The following is a 23,429-nucleotide window of genomic DNA, read 5'->3' as shown; positions in this document are numbered from 1 at the left end:
TGAATTTTTCTAAGAGATGACCAGCTGTGTAGATGAGGGCTTTTGATGTAGTCTGCTTGGACTTCAGCAAGTCTTTTGATTAGGTCCCACATGGGAGGCTGGCAAAGGTAAGAATCCATGGAATCTGAGGAAATTTGGCAAATTGGATCCTAATTTGGCTGAATGTCAGGAAGCAGAGGCATTTGGTTGAGACGTGTTTTTCCAACAGGAAGTCTGTGTCCAGTGGGGTTTCACAGGGATCACTGTTGGGGCCCTGGCTGTTTGTGGTTTATATAAATGATTTAGACTTGAATGTAGCAGCGTTGATCAGTAAGTTCACACACAATACAAAAATTGGTGACCTGGGTACCATAACAGTGAGGATGGTAGCCTTACACTGCAAGAGGATGTAGATTTGCTCGTCTCATGGGCTGATCAGTGGCACCTGGAATTCAATCCGGATAAATATGAAGTGATGCTCTTGGGCAGGATAAATAAAGCCAAGGAATATGTGATGAATGGTAGGATTCTGGGAAGCACAGAGGATTAGAGGGACCTTGGTGCACATTTAACACTGTCCCTTGAAGTATCAGGATAGATGGATAAAGTGGTTCAGAAGACATATGGGATACTTGCCTTGATTAGTTGTGGCAGAGAGTTTAAGATCAGGGAAATAATGCTGGAACTGTATAAAACATTTGCTAAAGATGTTTTCATCCAGAGGCTGGTGAAAACCTGGAACTCTGCCTGTAGAGGTGTACACTTGCAATGTCGAGGCATACAAGGCTATGCAGTTAGAATAGGTGATATTTGACTGGTGTGGACACAATGGCTGAAGTGTCTTTTCTATGCTTTGAATGTCTTGTGACTCTTTGAAGAGCATTATGGTGCAAAAGTAAATAATACACTGGCTTATAGAGCATGTGGGTGTAACAGAGTGCGAAAGAGACAGAGATTTTACAGTGCCTTAGAGGAATGTGGTCTGTAAAATTGTAGTATTTCTTTAATTACTAGCCATTGCCATTGAATCTTCCACTGTACTACAGATTGTATTTTCTAAGTCCACATAGCCAACTTCACCTTCATATCTTAATCTCCTTTCTTCAAATTTATAGGCTTAGAGGTTTACTTGAAGTAAATTTTGATTACTTTCAAGATTACTATTGTTGCCAATAGTATACATTTAGATAGCACCTTTAATACAGTAAAATGTCCTAAGGCACTGAGGAATATTATCAATCAAAAAGTCCTACTGCGTCACATAAGCAAACATTAGGATATTCAAGAAGGCAGCTTTCAGAAATCACTTTAAGGAGGACAAAGAGGCGAACTGAATAATGAACTCTGGTTTAAGCTCTGGTCAGCAGGTGGAACAGATGGAACCAAGAATATGCAGGAGGAACATAGACCTTGGAGTTCATTGAATGAGCTTACAGATTAGAGAAGTAGAGACCATTGAGAGTTTTGGTTACCATGAACATTTTTAAGCGAAGGCATGACAGTCAGGGCCATAAAGTATAGAAGAGGCATAGACTATTTTTGGCAGTAGAGAGTCAAACTCTACACTTGTCCCACTTTCCAGCACTGGGGGCCCATAGCCTTGTGTTATTACACTTCAGGTGCCCTTCAAAGGTTGAGATTGCCTGAAAGTAACAGGGAGATCAGACCCCATGAAGGCTAAAGGTTTTTAGTTTAGAAAGACATAACGTGTCAGTGCAGTCTTGGCGGACTGAAGGCCCTGTTCCTGTGCTGTACTGTTCTTTGTTCGACCTTCTCGACAGTGTATTCCAGAACCCTACCACTATCTGGGAACTAATGTGGTACATGGATGATGTGTGTGTGGAGCTTGTGGGATATGGTCAGCAGAGTTTTGGGATTTAAAGGTTTTCAAAATTAGAAAGTGGTAGACTGGCTGGGAGAGCATGGGAAAAGTTGAGTCTGGAGAAATCAAAAATTAAGTAGCTTCATATTGGCTGTCAATCATGATTTTATTTGCACATGTACATCAAAACAAGCCTTGACTTAAATGTTGAAGTGATAGGATTATTACTAAATTGTAGTAGTTTCAATTAAATAGTTATTAATGCAATCTAATATAAATTATTTTACTTATTGATCTGTGATAGATCCTACTTGGTGATTATATATGTTCAAATCATATTTTTAATTGATTTGTTCTGCTGTTAGTGAAACATTATCATTTTCCGCAGACAGGAAGAGAACTGCCAAAGTGCTTAATCAAAACATCTTTCAGATATAAATGAATTTGTCTCAACGTTAATGACCTTATTAGAAGCACCCAGTTCAAAAAAGTTGACAAGATAAATGTAGTTAACTGGGGCATTGTGTAATTCTGAATCTTATTATTGGATATTTTAAAACCACTAATTCATGAGTACTGTTTCCATCCTCTACTTGAAGTATAAATGTCTTCAAATTGCAAATGCATTCCTTTGAACCAATTCAAGTCTACTCCACAGTTAAAGGTGACTTTACATCCTTTGTTAGAAGCTTTTACAATTAACTGCTCATTATTGAAGCTCATTATGTAAGTTGCTTTTCATTGTCTTCATTATCAGATTGTCAGTCTGATTTTTGAAATATGAACAGTTCACCTTTTGTGGACGAGACCTGAGAAATTGCTTTTCTTGTGTTGGAAATTGAATGCTAATTGTCCATATTTAAATTTTTGAAACTGTCCTGAATTTTCACACATCACCTTGCATACCTGCATTTTTTTTTATAGTCAAGCAAGTTTTCAATGTCACATTTTTTGGGGGGGGAAAATAATGGCAGAATCACCATTCGTAATTCGTGCATAATGATATCTTGGAATTTCTGGTGAGGGAGAGGTAATGCAGATTACTTAAGATGGAGGTTGATCCTCTATCTCAGTCCCACCTTCCCACATGATCCTCTTCTCCCTTAATTCCTTCATCCAAAATTGAACCCTGACCCGGGTTCAATTCCCGCCTCAGGCGACTGACTGTGTGGAGTTTGCACATTCTCCCCGTATCTGTGTGGGTTTCCTACGGGTGCTCCGGTTTCCTCCCACAGTCACAAAGCTGTGCAGGTCAGGTGAATTGCCCATGCTAAATTGCCTGTAGTGTTAGGTAAGGGGTAAATGTAGGGGTATGGGTGGGTTGCGCTTCGGCGGGGCGGTGTGGACTTGTTGGGCCGAAGGGCCTGTTTCCACACTGTAAGTAATCTAATCTAATCTAATCTAATCTAAAACTGTCATTCTAGGTTTTGAATATACTCAACAATCAGCCATCCACAGTTCTCTGGGCCAGAGAACCCCATAACTTCATAAATCTTATGAAGTCTTATAGAGATGATATTTTTCATTTGAATCACTAAATACCTTTATAGTGAAGGTATAGTTCCATTTTTGTAGAATCCTTTTCCCAGGGGATTTGAATCATCCCAGTCAAACTCTTTTATGTATTCTTTGAGTTTCAATTAGATCATTTCTCATCTAAATTGTAGAAAGTATAGATCTTGTCTATTCAGTTTCACCTCATAAAACATGAGATTCTGGAAATCCTTAAGCTTTTGTTGCATTCTTTCTAAGGCAAATAAATCCTTTCTTGGCTGAGGAGACTGTTTAACTGGGATGTGTCGTCTGGTAAAAAGAGATTTTCCAAAAGTGACAACAGAAAATGTAACTCAGCATCATTGGAGAGAGGAGAAAGTGAGGACTGCAGATGCTGGAGATCAGAGTTGAGAGTGTGGTGCTGGAAAAGCACAGCAGGTCAGGCAGCATCCGAGGACCAGGAGAATCAACATTTTGGGCATAAGCCCTTCATCAGGAATCACTGGAGAGAGAAACAGTTAAGTTTCTAGGTTGATGGTGTTTAAGAAGCAGTGGAAATGGTTAGCTTCAGAAGCAAATGCAGAGCCAAGGTTTAGGGTGGAGATGCTGTGCAGGGGAAGAGAAAGTCCTTGCTCAGGTGAAGAGTACAAACAATTTATTGTCAAAAGTATCAAAGGTATAGTACAAAAAGGGGGTGATAATTGAATAAGCATAGAAGCAAAGGATGAGTGCATAAGCAAGGTAAATGATAAAAGCCTGCTATCCTATCAGAGAAAATTAGAACAGCAGTTATATGGTGATGATTCATAATTTTATTATTTGTAAAATTGGATTTTAAAGTTGAGGAAAAAGGGATCATAGTTTTAAGTTCTATGAAAGATCAGAATCATTTTCGGATGTGAGCAACATGCAGCATTTCCAATGAACCGTGCGATTTTTAAATGATAAGCAGGTCCTGTTTGAGGGGCAATACTAATTCTGATATTACACCCGCAAGAGAGGGTAGCCCTGACATTGGTTCATTCAGAGAAGAAATAGTCTAATACAACAGAGGTGTTGTTAGTTTAGCAGTATCCTAACAGTCAGGGTAGAAGAGGCAAAGAGACCTTAGATGCAGGTTCGTAGGTCCTTGAAAGTGGAATTGCATGTAGTGAAAAAGGCATTTGGTACACTTGCCATTATTGGTCACTGCATTGAGTTGGGATGTCTTGTTGTGTTTGTACAGAACATTGGTTAGGAGACTTTTGGAATACTGCATTCAGTTGTGGTCTCTCTGTCATAGGAAAGATGTTGTTAAAGTTGAAAGGGTGCAGAAAAGATTTACCAGAATGTTTCTGGGGTTGAAGGTTTTGAGCTATAGGAAGAGGCCAAGCAGGCTGGGACTATTTTCCCTGGAGTGTTGGAGGCCTTATAAAATTACGAGGGGCATGGATAGGATGAAAATAGCCAAGGTCTTTTCCTTAGGGTCAGGGAGTCAAAAAGTATAGGACATAGGTTTAAGGTGAGAGCGAAAAGGACCTCGGGCAACTTTTCCATACAGAGAGTAGTGCATGTATGGAATGACCTGCTGGAGGTAATGGTGGAGGCTGGTAAAATTACAACATTTAAAATACATCTGGATGGGTGCATGAATAGGAACGGTTGAGAGGGATATGGACCAAATGCTGGCAAGTGGGACTAGATTAATTTAGGATATCTGGTCAGCATAGATGAGTTGGACCCAAATATCTGCATCTGTACGTATAACTCTATGCTTAGAAGAAACTTCACAAATAGACAGCTATGGTGGTGTCAGAGAGGAAGGTATCCAACAAGATCGTTGAAGTCATGAGTTTGAAGAACTCTTGTCCAATAGTAATAGTGAGCTGAGTAAGTAGCTTGTTTTGGGAAGAACAAAGGTTTGATAATGTAGTTCTCTGAAATAGTTCTTGGATTGTGCAACAGCTTTTTTTTCTCTTTTTTTGTAATAAACCTTAGTGTTCTTTTGTTAAAAGTACAGTGGCGGCCTCATGTAAGTTTGTTGTGAATGACCGCTGATAAGCAAAAAAAAACAAACTTCTGATTATCAAGCCAAATCTGCTTTGGGATCTAACTTGTCTAGTATTGCCATTCGCTGAGATCTTTACAATTACAACATAGAACATTACAGAGCAGTACAGGCTTTTGGCCCTCGATGTTGCACCGACCTTTGGAACAATTCTGAAGTCCATCCAACCTACACTATTCCATTCTCATCCATATGTTTATCCAATGACAATTTAAATGCCCTTAAAGTTGGCGAATCTACTACTGTTGCAGGCAGGGCATTCCACGCCCCTACTACTCTGAGTAAAGAAACTACCTCTCGCATCTGTCCTATATCTGTAACCCTTCCATTTAAAGCTATGTCCCCTTGTGCTAGTCATTACAATCCAAAGAAAAGGCTCTCACTGTCCACCCTATCTAACCCTCTGATTACCTTATATGTCTCAATTAAGTCACCTCTCAAACTTCTCTGTAATGAAAATAGCCTCAAGTCCCTCAGCCTTTTCTCATAAGACCTTCCCTCCATACCAGGCAACATCCTGGTAAATCCCATCTGAACCCTTTCCAAAGTTTCCACATCCTTCCTATAATGCAGGGACCAGAACAGTTCGTAATACTCCAAATGCGGCTGCACCAGAGCTTTGTACAGCTGCAGCAATGACCTTGTGATTCCAAAACCCAATCCCTCTCTCAATAAAAGCTGACACACTGTATTCCTTCTTAACAACCCTATCAACCTGAGTGGCAACCTTCAGGGCTCTATGTACATGGACTCCAAGATCTCTCTGTTCATCTACACTACCAATAATCTTACCATTATTCCTGTTGCCCCTTCTAAAGTGAATACCTCACAGTTTCCCATTTGCCACCTTTCAGCCCAGCTCTGCAGCTTATCTCTGTCCCTCTGCAACCTGCAACATCCTTCAGCATTATTCACAACTCCACCAACCTTTGTGTCATCGCAAATTTACTAACCTATCCTCCTCTGCCCTCATCTAGGTCATTTATAAAAATGACACAACAGTAGTCCCAGAACAGAGACTTGCAATACTGAACTCCAGAATGAACATTTCCCATCAACCACCACTAGAATTGTGATCTAGATTTGTTGAACTCAGTGTAGAATCATTGGTGCACCTGAATTATACCTGCAGTTTAATCTATATGATATCAATTCAGCTCGTGTTGAATTCAAAAGAAAGCAATGTGGTAGTCCAAGCAAGCTTCAGGAGGTGCCTCATTGAACGCAAGTTGGGAAACAGACAGCAGAAGGTGAACAAGATTTACGAGTCAAATAGAATTACCATTTGAAAGAAGAGCAGAGCTTCAAAGTGGGCATTCCAATAACAGCAAAATTCTTGAAGCTTTCTTATATCTACTTATTGACTATAGCCATGAGATGATAAAGCCTAAGTTGAATATGACTGCTGAGGCTAACTGAAAGCTCCTAGCCTCACTTCAGTTTGAGGAACTAATCCAAATGCCGCAGGTAGAATTGAATTAGAATCCCTACAGTGTGCAAACAGGCCCTTCAGCCCAACAAGTCCACACTGACCCTCCGAAGAGTAACCCACCCATTCCCCTACCCTATATTTACTCCTGACTAATGCACCTAACCTACACATCCCTGAACTCTATGGGACAACTTAGTATGGCCAATTCACCTGACCCGCACATCTTTGGTCCATGGGAAGAAACCATCGCACCTGGAAGGAAGAAACCCATGCAGACACGGGGAGAAATTACAAACTCCACACAGATAGTCAACCGAGGGGGAATTGAACCTGGGTCCCTGGTGCTGTAAGGCAGCAGTGCTAACCACTGACCCACTGTGCCTCACTGTAAGCAAAATAGTAAAGGAATGTGGTGAAGACTTACACATCGGTAAGGTCAAGGCATTTTCACTTATAAATAAATGAATAAGCTGGAATTTCAATGGTGATGCCTTTTATTATAAATCTAGCAAACTTGGAATTGTAATTTGTATTCTTTTAGAACTGATTTTCCTAGCTGTGCTATTCTATAGAGCCTCATACAGTTTCTAAGATAGCTTTGCCAGTCTTTATGGTTCATCAGAAAGGGTCATTGCTCTGCCTGCTCTCATCAGCTGTAACGAAGACAAAATGTCTATTGTTGTGTACAGAGAGGTAGTAACTAGGAAGGAACAACTTCTACTGTGACTGAAAAAGCACTGCTGATTTATTTAATGTCTTGATATATATGGTCCATTTTGATTTAAATAAGCTAGATAATCGGGTTGTAATTATTCCTAAAAACAATCCTTTTACTGGTTCGGAATTTCTTCTTCTGTGTTGGGATTTCTGAACATGGTCACTTCTCAATTCCCCATTCATTAGTTAATTCAGTACAAGAGTACAGCATGGTGATGCTAGTGATTATCACGCTAGACTGGTAACCCAAAAACTTGAGCCAATGATTTGAAGACATTAGTTCAGATCCTACCATGGCTGGAGGGGAATTTAAATCCAGTTAGTTAGTCTGGAAATGAAAATCTTCATGCTTCTGCCGAGCTCTCAATGTGTTTCTTTCTGTCTTCCTAAACAACAGCATATTGCTATTGATGCCCAATGAAGGGCAGCTCTGTGACATTATCACAGGGTTACTCCAGAGTCCTGAAACCCTCAGACATGTCCTATAAGCTAGTCAAGTAAATGGCCTGACAGTCAAACTCTCAAATATGGTGACTTCTGACCTACTTTATCAGCATCCCTAAGCATGTTCTATCCTACCAGCATGATAGACCCACCAGAGGTGATAACACAGTTGTGTGTACTTGGGATACAGCCCATGAAAATCCTTATCAATGCCACATTGGGCTGTGGTGGTGTTAATAGGTTAGACATGGGCAAGTGAACATCTTGCTGATTACCAACTATGCTGGAATAAGTGACAGTGTTACTTTGTGATCTTGTACTACACCACTGTCATGCAAATAATTGTACTACCTGTTCTCAGTGAGATGAACTAGGAGAACCGTACTCTCATAACAGATTGTCTGGAACGTGTAATTTGAGGCTGTCTGATGTGGAGCATTGCAGGTATAAGGGGTCGGGAATACGGACTTGAGTATTTGTGTGGAAAGTTGGGTCAGCAATGTGGTCTGCAGGTATTTTTAATCATCAACCTTTCCTGGTTAACTAACTTAATAGAGGTGGAACTGTCTGAATGTTTGATCATTAATAGATTGTTTCAGAGAGTTCAAGATGTAGGGGAATTGCAATCTTCGATTTCCTGGAATTTCTTCTGAATTTGTTGCATTTAGGATTCTGCAGGGTCCTGATGCACTACCCCAGTCTGGGCTGCTCCAAAGACTATCTGGCCAATGGAATATCAGGCCATTGATTCTCCACAGTTGCTGCCTGACCTACTGAGTGTTTTCAGAGTGTAACAATACTTAATTTAGAAAAGAGAGAATTACTTAAAGATGTTTTATAGAAATTTTTTTAAGTACAAAAGAAAGCAGAAAAGAAGTCTTCCTTACATTTTGAATAATTTAATATACATTGTTTCAAAATTGATTTATTTTCAATGTTGTTTTTAAATGTATTGATAGAAGATAGTGATCATGATATATGTTTCAATGGGTTGCTTAATTATGCTGCGAAATATAGAACTTGTCAGCCAGTAAGTATTAAGGTTATGTAATAGTCTTCTCATGCAGTTAAACTTCAATTAAGATCAGGTGCGGTGTTTTAAAAAAGACACAACTCTAATGTCAATTTGCAATGAAACAGAATGTTTTCATTACTAAAATAACCTACATTTCTTGAAAATTGTTTTGAAAAGTATCTCTTCCTTATCACCTGACAGCTGAGCTGTACTGTACAGTGCTGAAATAAAAAATGCTTAATTATTTTTAAAACTTATTTCGTGGATCTGGGAATTGCTGGTAAGACCAATGTTGTGGCTCAATCCTAACTTCACTTGAATTGACTACCTTGCTAGGTCATTTAATTGGCAATTTAAGACTGTGGGTCTGGAGTCACATAAATACCAGACTGGGTAAGGATGTCAAATTTCCTTCCCTAAAGAACATGAGAGAGCCAAAGTAGGTTTTTACAATGATCAATGATAGTTTGATGATCGCCAGGACGAACACAATAAGTTGCAATTCTAAGTGTCATTAGTTGATTTTTAATTCCACCATCTGCCACATTTCCTTTTCCTATTTCAAAAGTATACTTTATTCATAAATAAATCTTTGTGTACATATACATTGTCACAAATGTAGTTTGGGTCTGTTGCATATCAAATAAACAAACAAATCATTGGACTTGGACTCTATCCAAAAAACTAAAATCTCTATTATGCATACAACACTAATATTTACATATACATTTCAACGCAAGGAGTATCAGAAATAAGGTGGGTGAACTTAAGGCGTGGATCGGTACCTGGGACTATGGTGTTGTGGCCATCACGGAAACGTGGATAGAAGAGGGACAGGAATGGTTGTTGGAGGTTCCTGGTTACAGATGTTTCAGTAAGATTAGGGAGGGTGGTAAAAAAGGAGGGGGGGGTGGCGCTGCTAATTAGAAATGGTATAACGGCTGCAGAAAGGCAGTTCGAGGGGGATCTGCCTTTGGAAGTAGTATGGGCTGAAGTCAGAAATAGGAAAGGTGCGGTCACCTTGTTGGGTGTTTACTATAGGCCCCCCAATAGCAGCAGAGATGAGGAGAAACAGATTGGGAAATAGATTTTGGAAAGGTGCAGAAGGCACAGGGTAGTAGTCATGGGCGATTTCACCTTCCCAAATATTTAGATCAAGTAAATTGGATGGGGCGGTGTTTGTGCAGTGTGTCCAGGAAGCTTTTCTAACCCAGTATGTAGATTGTCCGACCAGAGGGGAGGCCATATTGGATTTGGTACTCGGTAATGAACCGGGACAAGTGATGGGCTTGTTAGTGGGTGAACATTTTGGTGATGGTGATCACAATTCTTTGACTTTCACCTTGGTTATGGAGAGAGATAGGTGCGTGCAACAGGGTAGGTTTTACAATTGGAGGAAGGGTAATTACGATGCTGTAAGACAGGATCTAAGGAGCATAAGTTGGGAGCATAGGCTGTCAGGGAAGGATGCCGTGGAAATGTGGAAGTTTTCAAGGAACAGATACGACGTGTCCTTTATATGTATGTACCTGTCAGGCAGGAAAGAATGGTCGTGTGAGGGAACCTTGGTTGACAAGGGAGGTTGAATGTCTTGTAAAGAGGAAGAAGGAGGCTTACATAAGGTTGAGGAAACAGGGTTCAGACAGAGTAGTGGAGGGATACAGGATAGCCAGAAGGGACCTGAAGAAAGGGATTAGGAGAGCTAAGAGAGGGCATGAAAAATCTTTGGCAGATAGGATCAAGGATAACCCAAAGGCATTTTATGCGTATGTGAGAAACATGAGAATGACGGGAACGAGGGTAGGTCCGATCAAGGGCAGTAGTGGGAGACTGTGTATTGAGTCGGAAGAGATAGGAGAGGTCTTGAATGAGTACTTTTCTTCAGTATTTACGAACGAGAGGGACCGTATTGTTGAAGAGGAGAGTGTGAAACGGACTGGTAAGCTAGAGGAGATACTTGTTAGGAAGGAAGATGTGTTGGACATTTTGAACAACTTGAGGATAGACAAGTCCCCCGGGCCTGACGGGATATATCCTAGGATTATGTGGGAAGCAAGAGAGGAAATTGCAGTACCGTTGGCAATGATCTTTTCGTCTTCACTGTCAATGGGGATGGTACCAGGGGACTGGAGAGTGGTGAATGTTGTGCCCCTGATCAAAAAAGGGAATAGGGATAACCCTGGGAATTACAGGCCAGTTAGTCTTACTTCGGTGGTAGGCAAAGTAATGGAAAGGGTACTGAGGGATAGGATTTATGAGTATCTGGAAAGACACTGCTTGATTAGGGACAGCCAGCACGGATTTGTGAAGGGTAGGTCTTGCCTTACAAGTCTTATTGAATTCTTTGAGGAGGTGACCAAGCATGTGGATGAGGGTAGAGCAGTGGATGTAGTATACATGGATTTTAGTAAGGCATTTGATAAGGTTCCCCATGGTAGGCTTATGCGGAAAGTCAGGAGGCATGGGATAGAGGGAAATTTGGCCAATTGGATAGAAAACTGGCTAACCGGTCGAAGTCAGAGAGTGGTGGTAGATAGTAAATATTCAGCCTGGAGCCCAGTTACAAGTGGAGTTCCGCAGGGATCAGTTCTGGGTGCTCTGCTGTTTGTAATTTTTATTAATGACTTGGATGAGGGAGTCGAAGGGTGGGTCAGGAAATTTGCAGATGATATGAAGATTGGTGGTTTTGTGGATAGTGAGGAGGGCTATTGTCGGCTGCAAAGGGACTTAGATATGATGCAGAGCTGGGCTGAGGAGTGGCAGATGGAGTTCAACCCTGCCAAGTGTGAGGTTGTCCATTTTGGAAAGACAAATAAGAATGCGGAATACAGGGTTAACGGTAGGGTTCTTAGTGAGGTGGAGGAACAGAGGGATCTTATGGTCTATGTTCATAGTTCTTTGAAAGTTGCCACTCAGGTGGATAGAGCTTGTAAGAAGGCCTATGGTGTATTAGCGTTCATTAGCAGAGGGATTGAATTGAAGAGTCGTGAAGTGATGTTGCAACTGTACAGGACTTTGGTTAGGCCACATTTGGAGTACTGTGTGCAGTTCTGGTTGCCTCACTTTAGGAAAGATGTGGAAGCTTTGGAGAGGGTGCAGAGTAGATTTACCAGGATGTTGCCTGGAATGGAGAATAGGTCATACGAGGATAGGTTGAGAGTGCTAGGCCTTTCCTCGTTGGAACGGCGAAGGATGAGGGGTGACTTGATAGAGGTTTATAAGATGATCAGAGGAATAGATAGAGTAGACAATCAGAAACTTTTTCCCGGGTACAACAGAGTGTTACAAGGGGACATAAATTTAAGGTGAAGGGTGGAAAGTATAGGGGAGATGTCAGGACAAATGTTCGGCACAACATCGTGGGCCGAAGGGCCTGTTCTGTGCTGTATTGTTCTATGTTCTATTTGAGACAGTGGGAGGGTCCGATAAATGGCCCCTTATTTACCTTCAGCAGGAAGACCTCAGACGGTGGTCTTTTCCCACTGTGCCTTGGTGCAGCTGCCCCAAGCTTTAGTGCATCCCTCAGCAAATAGTCCTGGACCTTAGAGGATACCAGTATGCAACACTCGGTCAGCGTCAACTCCTTGTTCTGGAAGACCAACCAATTTCAGACAGAACAAATTGATGGTTCTCCAGGTGTAGTTGATGTTTGTCTCTTTGCGCGTCCTGGAGAACAACCCATAAAGCACAGACTCCCATGTCATGGCACTGCTCAGGCCGAACCTTGGACGCAAACCTTTCTTCAGACTTTGTTTGCAAAGGCAAATTCCAAAGGAGATGTGTGACAGTCTCAAACCCCCCACAGCTGCTCCAAGGGCAGCATGCAGTGGCACCAGCTGATAGGATATATATGAAGGATCTCGAGGTAAAGTACAGCTCTGCAACAGGCCCTTCGGCCCTCCAAGCCTGTCCCTCCTTGTTTCAGTTTTCTTGCTGGACGGCGACACCTTATTGATCTTTGGGGGTCTACGGCTTTCATTGTCACTTCTGGCCATTTGAGCCTATGTGCCACTGTTATGATTTATTAGAAAGATGTGTGATTTAAATCTAATGCTGTGAATTGCAGTACATTATAAAAGATCCATCAAGCTGGAAGAACAAATGTTGAATGGCAGCTTTGGTATCCTGCTTATACTTGTTTCATATGCATTGTTCAGTGTAATCTAAAGTATCAAGTTTATGCTACCAAAACCTAAGTGTTGGACATCATATGTCTCACAACCATTCTAACTCCATCATTTACACCCACGGCAGGAAGCAATGAAAAAGGCCTTCTCAATATTTGGAAGGTAGTTATATTTATTAATGAAGATTTAGAAGCCAGTTTATTTAGTAAAAATTACTTTGAAATCAGCTCTGGACCTAAAGGAAACTCATTACATGATGAAAAGACTTTGCTTTAAAAATAGAATGTCACACATTTGATTATTTTGCAACTAGTATCCGGGAAGTGTTAGTATTCCTTGTTCGATGTGAGAAACTTCTCAAAACTCAATAGTCAGATAATGAGTAATATACCACTAGAGTTGAGTTGGCTGGATCAGTGTTGGCGGTGACTCCTAGCTCGGAGGGCCAATGAATGAGCTCCTGGATTGGCAGCGGGGTGTCGCCTGTGGCACTGGTGGAGTGAGGCCTCTTAGCTGCGGTAGGCCAGGAGTGTGGAGTCTTCCATCAATGGTGGGTTGTTCGAACGTGGGGTGGTGTTGGTGCCAAGACTGGGGGCTCCTGGCTGCAGTAGGCCGGAGTGGGGACCTTGCATTAGTCCTGGAGTGTTTGGGATCTGAGCCAATGAAGATGAACTCTCTTTAAGTACTTTCTTTCTATTCTTTTAGATCTCAAATGGTGCCAGATTGTGGTGACAACAGTTTTCATTGTGTCTCCCTCGATATATGTGACAATAAATTATTCATTCAAGAGAATTCTACACAGTGAGATTAACCATCTATGAATGCTAGGCCATAGCTCTGGCTGGTTAGTCACCAAAATGTTAGGCCAAAGCCAGCATAAAGATCCACTCTGCTCACAATCCAGTGATGGGCGGCACGGTGGCACAGTGGTTAGCACTGCTGCCTCACAGCGCCTGAGATCCGGGTTCAATTCCCGCCTCAGGCGACTGACTGTGTGGAGTTTGCACGTTCTCCCCGTGTCTGCGTGGGTTTCCTCCGGGTGCTCCGGTTTCCTCCCACAGTCCAAAAGATGTGCAGGGTCAGGTGAATTGGCCATGCTAAATTGCCCGTAGTGTTAGGTAAGGGGTAAATGTAGGGGTATGAGTGGGTTTCGCTTCGGGGGGTTGGTGTGGACTTGTTGGGCCGAAAGGCCTGTTTCCACACTGTAATGTAATCTAATCTAATGATCTCCAATCTTCCAGTGATAAAGGGTCTTAGTTCAGACGCTGGATCAAGGTGTCTCACAGATTCCTGAAGATTGCAAGACGTGTTAATAGGGTGGTTAACCAGGCATATTAGACACTTGAGGCATAGAGTATAAACACAAGGGAGTTGTATCAGAGTTGTACAGAACTTTGGTTAGGCCACAGCTGGAGTGCTGTGTATAGTTTTGATCACCCCACTATAAGAAGGATGCGATTGCACTGGAGGGAGTACAGAGGAGAATCACCACGATATTGCCTGGAATGGAGCATTTCAGCTATGAAGAGAGAGTGGTAAGCTCAGGTTGTTTTCTGGCTTGCTTCTTCCATGACTATGGTTTCCCACCCAATGCTTGACGGCAAGCAGAGGGGCAGCCGAGACCCGGAAGCAGTTAGTGTAAGCTTAGCTGGGTTAGTTTTTTTCCCCCTTTAAAAGCGTGAAGGAGAGGAACCCGAGGCACTACACGGGTAGTGCCTCCCACCCGCCCTCCTCCTCTAACCTAATAATAACATCTGTTGTGGCAAGCAGGTAAGTGCTGAATTTTGCTTGTATTATTTAGATACAGTTTTTGTTTAAACAGTTAGCTTTAGAGGGATGGCAGTGAAGGCAGTGCAATGTTCCTCCTGCAACATGTATGAGGTGAGGGATGCCATCGACGTCCCTGCCGATTACACTTGCAGGAAGTGCACCCATCTCCAGCTCCTCCAAGACCGTGTTAGGGAACTGGAGCTGGAGTTGGATGAACTTCGGATCATTCGGGAGGCAGAGGGGGTCATAGATCAGAGTTATAGGGAAGTAGTAACTCCAAAGATGGCAGATAGCTGGGTTACAGTGAGGGGGACTGGGAGGAAGCAGCCAGTGCAGGGACCTCCTGCGGCCATTCCCCTCAAGAACAAGTATACCGTTTTGGATACTTGTGGGGGGGATGACTTACCAGGGGTAAGTAACGGGGCTCAGGTCTCTGGCACGGAGCCTGTCCCCGTTACTCAGAAGGGAAGGGTGAAGAAGAGCAGAGCAGTAGTAATTGGGGACTCGATAGTTCGTGGCACAGATAGGCGGTTTTGTGGGAACGAGAGAGACTCACGTTTGGTATGTTGCCTCCCAGGTGCAAGGGTACGTGATGTCTCTGATCGTGTTTTCCGGGTCCTGGAGGGGGAGGGGGAGCAACCCGAAGTCGTGGTCCACATTGGCACCAACGACATAGGTAGGAGGAGTGCTGAGGATGTTAGACAGGCTTTCAGGGAGCTAGGTTGGAAGCTTGGAGTTAGAACAAACAGAGTTGTTGTCTCTGGTTTGTTACCCGTGCCACGTGATAGAGATTCGAGGAATAGGGAGAGAGAACAATTAAATGCGTGGCTTCAGGGATGGTGCAGGAGGGAGGGGTTCCAGTTTTTGGATAACTGGGGTTCTTTCTGGGGACGGTGGGACCTCTATAAACAGGATGGTCTACACCTGAACCTGAGGGGAACCAGTATCCTTGGGGGGAGGTTTGCTAGTGCTCTTGGGGGGGGTTTAAACTAACTCGGCAGGGGCATGGGAACCCAGATTGTAGCTTCAGGGTGCAGGGCCTGGAGTGTAGGGAGGTGAGGAACATGGCATCAATTTCCAAGGAGGGTGCCTGTAAACAGGGAAGTGGCTTGAAGTGTGTATACTTCAATGCAAGAAGTATACGAAATAAGGTAGGTGAACTTGCAGCGTTGGTTGGTACCTGGGACTTCGATGTTGTGGCTATTACGGAGACATGGCTAGAACAGGGACAGGATTGGCTGTTGCAGGTTCCGGGATTTAAATGTTTTAGTAGGGTCAGAGGTGGGGGTAAAAGAGGGGGAGGTGTGGCATTGCTTGTCAAAGATAGTATTACAGCGGTGGAAAGGACGATGGATGAGGACTTGCCATCTGAGGTGGTTTGGGCTGAGGTTAGGAATAGGAAAGGTGAGGTCACCCTGTTAGGAGTCTTTTACAGGCCTCCTAATAGTCCTAGAATCATTGAAGAAAGGATTGGGAAGGTGATTCAGGAGATGAGTGACAGTAATAGGGTGGTTGTTATGGGGGACTTTAACTTTCCTGATATTGATTGGGAAAGCTATAGCTCAAGTTCGTTAGATGGGTCAGTGTTTGTTCAATGTGTGCAGGAGAGTTTCCTGACACAATATGTAGACAGGCCAACAAGAGGTGAGGCCATACTGGATTTGGTTCTGGGTAACGAACCAGGCCAGGTGTTAGAATTAGAGGTAGGTGAGCACTTTGGGGATAGTGACCATAATTCGGTGATTTTTACACTCGTGATGGAGAGGGATAAGTGTGTACTACAGGGCAAGAATTATAGCTGGGGTAAGGGAAATTATGATGCGGTGAGGCATGACTTAGGATGTGTGGCTTGGAAAAGTAGACTCCAAGGCAAGAGTGTAAATGATATGTGGAACTTGTTCAAGGGGCAACTATTGAGTGTCCTTGATAATTATGTACCTGTCAGGCAGGAAGGAAAGGGTCGTGCGAGGGAGCCGTGGTTTAATAAGGAATTGGAATCCCTTGTTAAATGGAAGAGGGCGGCCTATCTCAAGATGAGACGTGAAGGTTCAATTGGGGCGATTGAGAGTTATAGGGTAGCCAGGAAGGACCTGAAGAGAGAGCTAAAAGCAGCAAGGAGGGGACATGAAAGGTCCTTAGTAGATAGGATTAGGGAAAACCCTAAGGCTTTCTATAGGTATGTTAGGAATAAAAGAATGACTAGGGTAGGAATAGGTCCAGTCAAGGATAGTAGGGGGAAGTTGCGTGTGGAGGCGGAAGAGATTGGGGAGACACTGAATGAATACTTTTCTTCAGTATTCACTCAGGAACAGGGCATTGTTGTCGATGAGAATACTGAGGAACAAATAAGTAGAATGGATGGCTTTGAGGTATGTAGAGAAGAGGTGTTGGAAATCCTGGAAAAGGTGAAAATAGATAAGTCCCCTGGGCCTGATGGCATTTATCCTAGGATTCTCTGGGAAGCAAGGGAGGAGATTGCAGAGCCATTGGCCTTGATTTTTATGTCCTCTTTGTCTACAGGAGTAGTCCCAGAAGACTGGAGGATAGCAAATGTGGTTCCCTTGTTCAAAAAGGGGAGTAGGGATAGCCCTAGTAACTATAGGCCGGTGAGTCTCACTTCTGTTGTGGGCAAAGTCTTAGAGAGAATTGTAAGGGATAGGATTTATGCACATCTGGATAGGAATAATGTGATCAAGGATAGTCAGCATGGTTTTGTGAAGGGCAAGTCGTGCCTCACAAACCTTATTGAATTCTTTGAAAAGGTGACGAAGGAGGTTGATGAGGGGAAAGCGGTAGATGTGGTATATATGGATTTTAGTAAGGCGTTTGATAAGGTTCCCCATGGTAGGCTACTGCAGAAAATACGGAGATATGGCATTGAGGGTGAGTTGGAGGTTTGGATTAGGAATTGGCTGGATGGAAGAAGACAGAGGGTAGTAGTTGATGGCAAAGTTTCTTCATGGAGTGCCGTCACTAGCGGTGTTCCGCAAGGATCTGTTTTGGGACCTTTGCTGTTTGTCATTTTTATAAATGACCTGGAAGAGGGGTTAGAAGGTTGGGTGAGCAAGTTTGCGGATGATACGAAAGTCGGAGGAGTTGTTGACAGTGAGGAAGCATGTGGCAGGTTACAGCAGGATATAGAGAAGCTGCAGAGCTGGGCAGAAAGGTGGCAGATGGAATTCAATGTAGCTAAGTGTGAGGTGATTCACTTTGGGAAGAATAACAAAAAGATGGGGTACTGGGCTAATGGTCGGATACTTGGTAGTGTGGATGAGCAGAGGGATCTTGGTGTCCATGTACACAGATCTCTGAAAGTTGCCACCCAGGTAAATAGTGCGGTGAGGAAGGCATATGGCGTACTGGCTTTTATTGGTAGAGGAATTGAGTTCCGGAGTCCTGAGGTCATGATGCAGTTGTATAAGACTCTGGTACGGCCGCATCTGGAATATTGTGTGCAGTTTTGGTCGCCATACTATAGGAAGGATGTGGAGGCATTGGAACGGGTGCAGAGGAGGTTTACCAGGATGTTGCCTGGTATGGAAGGAAAATCGTATGAGGAAAGACTGAGGCACTTGGGGCTGTTTTCACTAGAGAAAAGAAGGTTTAGGGGTGACTTGATTGAGGTGTACAAGATGATTAGGGGGTTAGATAGGGTCGACAGTATGAACCTTTTCCCGCGTATTGAGTCGGGTATTACAAGGGGGCATAGCTTTAAATTAAGGGGGGGTAGATATAGGACTGATGTTAGGGGTAGGTTCTTCACTCAGCGAGTCGTTAGTTCATGGAATGCCCTGCCAGTAACAGTGGTGGACTCTCCCTCTTTATGGGCATTTAAGAGGGCATTGGATAGGTATATGGAGGATAGTGGGTTAGTGTAGTTTAGGTGGGCTTGGATCGGCGCAACATCGAGGGCCCAAGGGCCTGTACTGCGCTGTATTCTTCTATGTTCTATGTTCTATGTTCTATGTGATTGACAGGGCCTTCAACCTCATCCAAACTATCACCCTTGCTTGTCCTCACTTGTCATCCCACCAGCCTCTGCATTCAAAGGAACATTCTCTCTCTGACATTTCGGACAACTCCTGCAGAACGCCGCCATCAAAAACATCTTTCCCTTACTCCTTCTGTGTGCATTTTGCAGGGATCATTCCCTCCTGGACACTTGAGTCAATTGGACAGCCACCAACATCCCCCTCCCCCCACCATGTCACCATGTGACTGCAGAAGGTGCAAAACCTGCCCTGCTCCTCATCCAAGGGCTCAAACAGTTTCTCCAGGTGAAGTGTCATTTCATCTGTACCTCCTACAAACTTGTGTATTGTATTCACTGCACCCAATGTGGCCTACTTGACAATAAAGAAACCAAACGCAGCCTGGGTTTGTGGAACACCTCCGGTGTGCAAGCAGAACCCTGACCTTCCTGTAGCCAGTCATTTTAACACAGCGGCCTGCTTGCATGCCCACATGTCTGCCCTCAGCATGCTGGCGTGTTCCAGTGAATCACAGCATGAACCGGGGGAACAACGTCTCATCTTCAGACTACCCACTTTACAGTCTTCAGGACTTAATCATATAATCCCCATTCGGCCCATCGAGTCTACATCGACTATCCAAATAGCATCCCACCCAGACTCGGTCGCCCTTCCTGTTCCCTGTAACTCTGCATTTCACATGACTAATCCAGCCATCTGCACACCCCTGAACACTACGGGCAATTTAGCGAGGCCAATCCATCCTTGGACTGAGGGGAAACTGAAGCACTCTGAGGAAACCCAGTTTGGTTTGATCCTTTTCTCTTGTGGGGTCAAGAACAACAGGACTGCTTCTGTGGGCTGCACAGAATTTGTCTCCCCTGATGTGAATCCACCCCACGTGCTACACCATCCATTACTTACATACATACACACACACACACACACACACTAATACCTGTCCTTACATCTGACCCACATATGATTCCAGACACAATCTTGAGTTCAACCTCTTTAAATTGTGAACCAACTCCCATTTCTTCCCTTTCAGCTTGTCATTATCCCTTTTCTCCCCCATTCCACTTACTGTCCTTTCAAGTCTGGCAGGAGACACACCATTGTTCTGCCATTCTAACATACTTATCACTTAATCTGAACTATTAACAGCTTGTCTCCATCAGCACCCTACACCAACTACCCCCATCCCCACCACTTCCAAACTGTAACATAAATGCTTTTCCCTCCACACTTCAGATATGATGAAGAGTCATCTAGACTAGAAACATTAGCTTTCTATCTCTCCACCTGCTGTGATGTCCAACATTTGTTGTTTTCAGTACAGATTCCAGGATCTACAGTAATTTGTACCTGCTAAGGTTGAGGGGGGACCTGATAGAGATAAAGTTATGAAAGTCATGGATAAGGTGATTAGAAAGCAGAGATTTCCCTTAGTCTAAGGGTCAATAATAAGGGGGCATAATTTTAATATGAAAAGCAGGAGGTTTAGAAGGGTGTTGAGGGGAATTTATTTTCACCCAAATTGTGGTGAGAGTCTGGACTGCATCGCCTAGGAGCATAGTTGAGGCAGATAACCTCACAACCATTGGAAAATACTGGGGATGAGCTCTTGAAATGTCACAACATTCAAGGCTGTCGGCCAAATGCTGCCTGATTCAGCATTGTTTTAGTGGTACAGATGTGATGGGCCGAAGGACCTCTTCTGTACAGTATGATGCTATATATACTCTGAAAACTAAGCTAGAAATGCATAAGTAAGCATATTGATACTTTAGGAAGATAATGGATGAAAATTCCGGAACCCTGCATTCAGCATCCTGAACTGTGTTGAACAACAAAAACAACTTTCCTTTCTCACGTGAAACGTCTGCTGTATATTCCAGGTACTTAGAAAAGGTGATGCTATTTTCATTGCAAGGCTACATTTCATTAATATGTAGTTAATTTCTAGCAACAGATTGTTGATAATGTTTCATTTCTTGTTGTGGGTAATATTGAAGGCATAGACTTTATGAAAGCCAACTTGGAAAACAACATCTTTGATCAGAGAGAAGAAACATGAGTTTTTATGTTTAAACAAAATGTCAAGTTTAAAATAATCCGTACAACAGATGCTGACCCAATTTTGTGTGTCATTGATGCTTCTGTCGTGATTCAATTTTATACAACTATGTAAGCAAACTGACGTGCTGAAAACATTTAGAAAGCTAAGCGGGATATTGAGATCTTTGACAGATTGGAAGACTGATAGTTCAGCTCTGCTTGCTGCCATGTAAGCTCATCTGTTTTCTGAATTGAAGACCATGTGCATATAATATTGCCTGTCAGCTTCCTGTGGTTGAAACAGAATATAGAGTTGCAACAATTATTTTTGCCAACTTGTGGGTAATAGCTTCAAAATTACCAATTTTTATGTGGTGATGAATTTTTCATATTCCCTCATTTATTAGTCATCAAATACTGTTACTATGCAGAAATTCAAATGTTTGATCTATTTTGCTGTTTTCCTCTTACAATTTTCTTTGAAGGGGTACATTTTGTAAGTTTGTATTTTGAAATTATCTGGCTTTTTATTAATCTTGTCTATTTCTGTTCAAAGCATCAAATGAATATGAAATATTCTTGAATTTTTTCAGTTTCCTTTCTTCTCTTTCTGCAGAGGTTTTAAATTACTACCTGGTATGCAACGTTGGATACCCAAACCCCTTTCAACAGGTGAGTCAATGTCTGCATGCTGATTTCTTGCATCTCAGTTGGATTTTTTTTGTTGCATGTAGTCTTCAAAGGGAAAGTATACCTCGTTGTGCAGTTGACATAGCTGACAACCAGATAAATTTTTAACATTAATAATTTACATTCAAATATAAAATTGCTGCCACCATAACCACATAGTTGAACTGTTGCATTTTCCACAGCTACAGCAGACAAGCAATATAATGTAAGGAGTAGCATCAGGATTAGGCCATTCAGCCCACGATGTCTGTTCAAACAGATAGTGAATGATCCACAGGTTGCGCTTCCACAGATTCCTTGCCAAGAAAATTACCAAGATTCATCACTGAGTGAAGAAGCTCCTTCTCCTTACTCTGAAATCATCAACCCCTGAGTCTGAGGCTGTCTTTCCTGGTTCTAGACTTACCATTCATGGGGATCATGCCGTCTACATTTACCCTGCCAAATGCAAGGCATTTGCAAGTTTCAATAAGACCACCTCTCAATTTCCCAAAACTCTCGAGTATGCAGTTTCTTTGGTTTCTCCTCATGAGACAATCCTTCCATTCCAGGTATTAGTCTAATAAACCTTCTTTGCAGTCTTTCTAATGCAAGTGAGTCCTTCTTTTGATAAGGAGATCAAGTATTCTGGACGTGGTCTCACCAAGGTTCAATACTTTTGCAGCAAGACATTGTTTCTCTTGTACTCAAATTCCCTGCAATGAAGGTCAACAAACTTTAGAGTCAGAGAGATCTACAGCGTGGAAATAGACCGGTCCAACTTACCTATACCGACCAGATATCCTAATCTAATCTAGTCCCATTTGCCCACATTCCTCTAATCCAATCCTTTGATCATCTTGTTAACCTCTCAACTTTCTTTTCTCTAATGAAAACAGTCTTAAGTCCCTCAGCCTTTCCTCGTAAGACCTTCCCTCCATACCAGGCAACATCCTGGTAATTCTTCTCTGCACCCTATCCGATGCTTCCACATCATTTGCCACCTCTCAGCCCAGGCTCTGCAGCTTATCTATGTCCCTCTGTAATCTGCAACATCCTTCCGCACTGTCCAAAACTGTACTGACCTTTAGTGTCATTCACACATTTACTAACCCATCCTTCTACGTGCTCATCTAGGTCATTTATAAAAATGACAAACAGCAGTGGCTCCAAAACAGATTCTTGCAATATTCCACTAGTAACTGAACTCCAGGATGAACAATTCCCATCGGCCACCACCCTCTGTCTTAAAACTAGCCAATTTCTGATCCAAACCACTAAATCACCCTCCATACCATAGCCCCGTATTTTCTGCAATAGCGTACCGTGGGGAACCTTATCAAATGCCTTACTGAAATCCATATACAGCACATCAATTACTTTACCCTCATCTACCTGTTTGGTCGCCTTCTCAAAGAACTCAGTAAGGTTTGCGAGGCACGACCTACCTCACAAAACCGTGCTGACTATCCCTAATCAACTTATTCCTCTCTTGGCAGCTGGAATCCTGCATGAGGGAAGTCAATGATTACCCTTCTGAGAATGCCAAGCAAGGTGCAGCACGTAATTGTAGGATTAAACCACAAGGATTTGAGTCTGAGATAATGGCTAAGGTGTAGGGTTCCAGAGAAACTGAGCAGGTTGTTTAGAAAAATAGGTAAAGGTGACAGAACAGGAAGGGCAAGAAACGGGACAGACAAGTCTGAGAGGAGTCAAGGGAAAGAATAGTGTTAATGCAAGTAATTGCTCTGGCCTAGACCAATCAAAAAATATACACAAAGAAAGGCCAGAGGGAAATTTAAGTGAAGCACACATGGCAAAGATTAAGACAGACATGGCCAGTATTGTAAACAGAATGGAGGAAAATAAATTGAAAGTAGG

General features: G+C 42.8%; 1 protein-coding gene across 3 annotated transcripts in view; it reads left to right on the top strand.

Annotated features, from left to right (window-relative positions):
• LOC122560473 (protein tweety homolog 3-like) overlaps positions 1 to 23,429 on the top strand; it is a 307,798-nt gene that overhangs the window by 206,959 nt on the left and 77,410 nt on the right. For all 3 annotated transcript variants that reach the window (XM_043711109.2, XM_043711111.2, XM_043711110.2), the window contains exon 8: positions 21,496 to 21,551. In XM_043711109.2, the coding sequence (XP_043567044.2) occupies positions 21,496 to 21,551 (56 nt within the window). The remainder of the gene's footprint in view (positions 1 to 21,495; positions 21,552 to 23,429) is intronic.

Source organism: Chiloscyllium plagiosum, unplaced genomic scaffold (assembly GCF_037043375.1).
Source record: "Chiloscyllium plagiosum isolate Xiang-an unplaced genomic scaffold, Cpla_swu_hap1 HiC_scaffold_20, whole genome shotgun sequence".
Lineage (NCBI taxonomy): Eukaryota > Metazoa > Chordata > Chondrichthyes > Orectolobiformes > Hemiscylliidae > Chiloscyllium > Chiloscyllium plagiosum.
The sequence above is the reverse complement of the archived record's forward strand: the minus strand, read 5'-3'. Positions and strand labels throughout refer to the sequence as shown.